The following is a 6,334-nucleotide window of genomic DNA, read 5'->3' as shown; positions in this document are numbered from 1 at the left end:
CAGGTGGAGAAAATGTTGGAAAAAAAATATGAGGACTTTCTGTTTTCTTTCCTTCCTGGTCCCAGTAGGACATGCCCAAGGTCTGCATACCATTTTTACCTGCTACTTAATCAAAGTTAGAAATGCTAATCAATTTCAGGATAGAGCTTCTGATTCAGAATTTGAAGAAACCCATGCTTTCATATAAGGCTGCCCATGCTAAATATATTTTCTCGTTAGTGATATACAGAGGAGGCCTAAATAAGACGCAAAGTTCCATCTTAGTATAAATGAGTGTATGTTGACCCTTATTGGGTTTCTTTCCATGTTTCAGTTGTATGGAAGGCACCTTAAGTTTCAAAGTAAGTAAGTTTGGTACGGGGTATTTCATCGGTTGTGATCATTACCCTTCATGCAAGTAAGTCGCAGGCTGTTGAGTCTCTAACTTTTTTTACACCTGAGATTCTTACTTATGTATTTTCTCTCCATCATATTTTACCTGTTAAGTTTTTCTTTGAATTTTTTATCTATCTGTATTATTTACACGGTCACTGATATAATTGGAGCTTTCATATACAGGTTCGTTGCTAAAACGCTTTATGGAGAGGATGAAGATGAAGATGATCCTCCAAAGAGTACCTGCGTAGAAGAGCCCAAATTGCTGGGTCTTCATCCATATACCAGTGAAAAGGTCTCGCTGTTCTGACTCTTTTCTGTTGGACAATTTTTCTTATAAATTTAATTTGCCGAATCCATTTCCTTGTTCAGGTTATTTTGAAATGTGGCCCCTATGGGCATTATGTACAGCTCGGTGAAGATAAAAAAGGGCACTTACCAAAACGAGCAAATGCATCCCATGTATGTTGGAGTTTTTATCAGTTAAAATTATATACATGTTGGAGTTTTTATCAGATAAAACAGGGCACTTACCAAAACGAGCAAATGCAGCCCATGTATATATATGTTTCTCTTCTTACATAAATGAAGCCATATTGATTACACGTCCAGTGCGCATATGTGTTCCATTTATGTCCTGGTTAATGCTTACCTTTTTTAACTGATATTTCTCCTGCAACCTTATTTTCAGATTAAGGATTTGAACTCCATTACGCTTGAAAATGCTCTTGAATTATTACGCTATCCTCTGACACTGGTAAGACTAATATAAAGGTTAAAGTTATTGCATTTCTAGCTGGGCTATTTCAACATTTTGAAGTGCTGACGACTTGGTGTGTGATTTTTGACCAGGGAACCCACCCTGACGATGGACAGCTTGTGCAGTTGAGGCTTAGTAAATCAGGATTTACTGTTAAACATCGCCGCACGATGGCTACTGTTCCAAAGGTATAGTTGTTTACTGTTGTATGATACCTTCTTAGAGTATGATATAGGTAGAATAAGAGGAGTATTTATTACGAGATGTTGGTGCTATATTGATATGGATATCAGGTATCCACAATATGCTAGGATCTATTGTTTTTCTATGTTATGTAAATTTTTGTCATTTTCATTGAGGNGAGCAAATGCATCCCATGTATGTTGGAGTTTTTATCAGTTAAAATTATATACATGTTGGAGTTTTTATCAGATAAAACAGGGCACTTACCAAAACGAGCAAATGCAGCCCATGTATATATATGTTTCTCTTCTTACATAAATGAAGCCATATTGATTACACGTCCAGTGCGCATATGTGTTCCATTTATGTCCTGGTTAATGCTTACCTTTTTTAACTGATATTTCTCCTGCAACCTTATTTTCAGATTAAGGATTTGAACTCCATTACGCTTGAAAATGCTCTTGAATTATTACGCTATCCTCTGACACTGGTAAGACTAATATAAAGGTTAAAGTTATTGCATTTCTAGCTGGGCTATTTCAACATTTTGAAGTGCTGACGACTTGGTGTGTGATTTTTGACCAGGGAACCCACCCTGACGATGGACAGCTTGTGCAGTTGAGGCTTAGTAAATCAGGATTTACTGTTAAACATCGCCGCACGATGGCTACTGTTCCAAAGGTATAGTTGTTTACTGTTGTATGATACCTTCTTAGAGTATGATATAGGTAGAATAAGAGGAGTATTTATTACGAGATGTTGGTGCTATATTGATATGGATATCAGGTATCCACAATATGCTAGGATCTATTGTTTTTCTATGTTATGTAAATTTTTGTCATTTTCATTGAGGATAACTTGGTACTTCGCAGAACATGGAACCAGGTGATGTTACTTTAGAGAAAGCAATAAAGCTCTTGAATGGCAAAAATGCGAGAAAGAGTGGCAGACCACTTAATAAGAGTATCCCGTCTGACGAAGAGAAAGGAGATGAAGAAGTTGTGGAAGCGATGTAATCTAATCCACAACGTGCCGTATGCGAATAAACAATTGGTTCGTGAGCTTTACATGGATGGAGAAGAGCATTAGCTTTGACGAAGACTATTATATTCTTTTTGGTAATCAGAGTAATAATGGTAACAGAAAAGATTGGACATTGATGTAAAATCATTACACATTTATTAAATGATATAAAAGTATCCATTCGTTTTATGATTATGGAAGTGTGGTATTTTGTGTCATAGAAGTTGGCTTTTTTGTTAGAGAAGTTGCAGGAAAAGAAAAAGGTTTCATCATTGAATTTCCTCAATCCTGAACTAGATGGTATGTTAACTATAATCATTTGTACAATCTGAACATTTTCTACGAGGGAAAGACACTAGTGTATTATACAGTGAGCATGCAAATTCACTTGGCCGTTTTATTAGCATGTATTACTGATTGCAATTGTATCCTCTTTGTATCTTTTTCTTGTGCAGATCAGTTTGTCAGTCACAACAAAACGTGAGACGTCGGGGGTTACCCGAGGCCTGGTGACAGAAGCACCATTCATCTATTCCTGCAAACGGATATTGGAGAAGAAGGCGAGTTGAGTAAATGGATTCGAGTTTGGAATGCATATTATATTATTGGTTTATCAGTTCTCACAACTTGGGGGAAGAAGTTTGACTAACGGTGGGGGTTGGTCCGGGGCTGTTAATGACTACTGCAGCCTGGGTTGATTCTTCAGCAAGTACTCTTAATCTGTTGAGCTCTGGCAAGATAACTTTGGAAAGATCAGGTCTGTCTTTTCGCCTTATCTCTGCGCACTTGAGAGCTAACTTGGCAAACTCTGTTGTGTCTTCAAGAGGCCAATCAGATACAGCAGGATCGAGCAAATCTTTCAAATTCCCCTTCTCGAGGGCTCTTCCGACATAATGAGTTAAACCCATAGGTGGTTTTGCTGTTATTAACTGCAGAAACATAATGCCTAACGAATAAATGTCAGATTTCACACCTAGCATACCCGTCTGCTGATACTCTGGGTCGATATAGCAAAACGTGCCAGCAGTTGATGTCATGCGGTATTGTGTCACGGTGTTTGCAACGGATGCAGGGACCAGCCTAGCCAAGCCAACATCAGCAACCTTGCTGACAAAGTTGCGGTCTAGTAAGATATTTGCTGGTTTGAGATCACGGTGAACCAATGGTTCTGGTTTAGTCTGGTGGAGGAACAACAGTACAGTGCCGATCTCTGCTGCAATTCTGAATCTTGTTTGCCAAGAGAGGGCCGGGCTGTCTCCTTGTCTGAAAAGACGGTCTTCTAAACTCCCATTAGCCATGAATTCATACACTAAGCATCCACATTCGGGGCATACTCCAAGCAGAAGAACCATGTTAGGGTGCCTCATGCTGCTTAACACTTCAACCTGTGTTTAATTGATAAAGAGCACTTGATTAAAGTCAGATACCAAAAATGAACCTGAGGAGTTTAAATTTTTTCAGAGACTTCACCTCTTGCTGAAACTGTGACCTGCCTTGAGCTGCATCTGGGCGCAAAGCTTTCACAGCCACAGGTGTGTGATCCAGATAACACTTGTAGACAGGTCCATAACCGCCTTCTCCGATCTTGTACTTCTCATCAAAGAACTCTGTTGCATCTTCAATCTCCTCGATGGAGTACTTTCTGTATCTGACTTCTGATTTTGCTAAAGCATGCACGGCTTTTGTTCTCGCCTCTGATTCCTTGAGAGCTTTCATTTCTGCATTGACTCTCTTTCGAGACTCGATCTCAGCAATCCTTTGAGCTGCTTCAGCAGCTTCCATTGCTGCTTTGGACTTTGCTTTCTCCTTCTCGGCAATGGCTAATGCAGCTTCCTCTGCAATCTTTGCCTCTTCGAACTTCCGTTCTTCTTCTAACTTCCAGCGTTGAAGCTCTGTTGCCTTCAGGTTTAACAATTCGCTTTTGAATCCTTAATGTAGGAACTGAGAAAAAAAAATGAAGCAACACTACTCAAATTATTATACCTTATGTTTTGCTGTGAGAGCTTCCTTGCAAGCCGTACTGTACATTTCCATTGTTTGTTTCAGCTCCAGTTTAAGCCTCCTCATCTCAGCCTCTACATCATCCTGGTTATAAATCTCAGCCATAAAACCTCTTGCATCTAGCAGTTCCTAGTAAGTAACCCGAAAAAGGAGATTCATAGATTAGTCTTACCACTCCTTGTGAAGCCGATGAAAACCTTTCATTCTCAAATGAGCCTGTTGAGAAAGCATTTGGTGAGCTTATATCCATTGACCTCCGTCCAATGGTCATCGACTCAAAGCTACCATAGTCAACGTCTGAGAAATTTGATAGCCTTGGAGGAGTACGGTTTGGATCCTGATTGTCATACAAAGAAAGAGAGGTGCGCTCAATGCTTGGTCTTCCAGAGCTGTTGAAGGATACATCAGAATCCAGGATTGATAGGTCTCCATATGATCTCCCATTCAAGCCTCGTCTAGTGTAGGGTGGCCTGTTTCAACCAAGAACTTTCATCGTCTAAGTCATGATTCCCTGAGCATGTCAAATGAAAAACAAGAGTGATACGCACCTGAAGGAATCTGATTGATCGTCAAGGGATCTGCGATGCGACTCAAATGACTGTCTCTCAGCTATTGGAAACCAAAATATATGAATATAGTCAGAAATGTTTCAGTATTCTGCAGGAGATTGACATGTGAAAGAATCACTTTGGAAAGCTTTGTTTTGTTTTTAAAACCTCTTGTGTTAGTAGTTACAGGTAACGGTGGATGTGGCTTTAAGCTAGCCTGTTGAAGCTGCATGCGTAATGGAGAAACAGAGGGTGCAGCACGAGACGCTGTTTTCTTTGTTGAAAGCTTTCCTTTGGTTATGACATAAACCGTGCAAAAATCAGGTGCAGTCTTCGTGATGGTTCCTGGAATATCTAAAGGTTTGTTGAACCTGCAGTGTCAATAAGACCCAAGTTTTGGCATCTGATCCACCATTTCTGGTTAAAAGATTTCAAAGCAAAGAGAAAAGATTAAACACACCTGAGAAAGCCACCTTTTGAGGAGGAACCAACCACCAACACCTCAATGACAACCTGATTTGCATATTCGACTAAAGCTTTCGCCACATCTGACTCCTCCAATAACACATCTTTGCATTGTATCTGAACAAGTTCCATTTCAAGAAAGCACATAATAAGAGACAGAGCGGAGGTAAATTTGTCTCCTGGCTTATATTACATAACATTGGAGACTCACATCTTTACGTGAACAGAGGCAACGAAAGGGAAGGAACAACTGTTTATAAGAGCCTTCTGGTTCCCCACACACCAATGAAGAATCACCATTTGTTTGGCTCATCTCTGAAAGATACAAACCCATCAGCTACCGAGAAAGGAAACAAGAATCATAAAAGAAGCATAAGGAACCAGAAACAGAGAAGATATAGGTTTTTACTAGCAGAGTTTGAGTTAATAGAAGGGTTTGAAGATAAAGAGGAACCCCGAGGCTTGACATGTACGAGGACGACGGTTTGGCCTTTCTGCAACAAATTATCAACAGCCCATTTCAGAGCAGTTTGGCTGTTTTTGTCTCTGTCTATAGCCACAGCAACCACTCCATCCGTGCCAAATCCTCCGTCTCTGTCCCTCCTGTTCTTCGCCATCCTAATTGAAGAGCACTACGCAGACAGATGTCAATGGACAAAAAATATTGGTCTGTTTTCTTTAAGTTCTTGGGTGTGTCTCCTTTCTAAGAAGATCCGTTTGATTGTTCTTGGTCTGTAATATTGGTAGGAAGGGAAAAGGGGAATGAAGATGAGAGCGAGAGAGAGAGAGGTTTCTATAAAAATCCATTGACTCTGCTTCTCTCTCTCTTTCTCTCTGTTTTGAGTGCCTCTCCTTCTTCCTCGCCTCTCTTTACTCACATTTCACGTCAATTGTGTTATATATTTTACCCACAAACAGTTTCTTTTCTTTGCACGCAACAAATCTAGAAGATGTTACCAAAAAGTTAGAGTTAGATTAC

General features: G+C 39.8%; 2 protein-coding genes across 2 annotated transcripts in view; one reads left to right on the top strand and one right to left on the bottom strand.

Annotated features, from left to right (window-relative positions):
- Nucleotides 1-2,534, top strand: part of LOC104717073 (DNA topoisomerase 1-like) — a 10,264-nt gene extending 7,730 nt beyond the window's left edge. The window contains exons 17-23 of the mRNA XM_010434593.2: nt 4-80; nt 314-397; nt 559-670; nt 748-837; nt 1,067-1,132; nt 1,228-1,323; nt 2,191-2,534. Of these exons, the coding sequence (XP_010432895.1) occupies nt 4-80; nt 314-397; nt 559-670; nt 748-837; nt 1,067-1,132; nt 1,228-1,323; nt 2,191-2,334 (669 nt within the window). The 3' untranslated portion in view covers nt 2,335-2,534. The remainder of the gene's footprint in view (nt 1-3; nt 81-313; nt 398-558; nt 671-747; nt 838-1,066; nt 1,133-1,227; nt 1,324-2,190) is intronic.
- LOC104717071 (U-box domain-containing protein 35-like) lies at nt 2,596-6,172 on the bottom strand. Its single transcript, XM_019231096.1, has 9 exons — nt 5,765-6,172; nt 5,567-5,670; nt 5,351-5,472; nt 5,059-5,261; nt 4,891-4,951; nt 4,515-4,812; nt 4,325-4,426; nt 3,812-4,240; nt 2,596-3,726 (listed from the first exon to the last, which is right to left on the bottom strand). The coding sequence occupies exons 1-9, from the start codon at nt 5,970-5,972 to the stop codon at nt 2,962-2,964; spliced, it is 2,292 nt and encodes a 763-aa protein (XP_019086641.1). The 5' UTR covers nt 5,973-6,172; the 3' UTR covers nt 2,596-2,961.

This window comes from Camelina sativa, chromosome 10 (assembly GCF_000633955.1).
Source record: "Camelina sativa cultivar DH55 chromosome 10, Cs, whole genome shotgun sequence".
NCBI lineage: Eukaryota > Viridiplantae > Streptophyta > Magnoliopsida > Brassicales > Brassicaceae > Camelina > Camelina sativa.
This window is presented reverse-complemented; position numbering and strand designations above follow the sequence as displayed.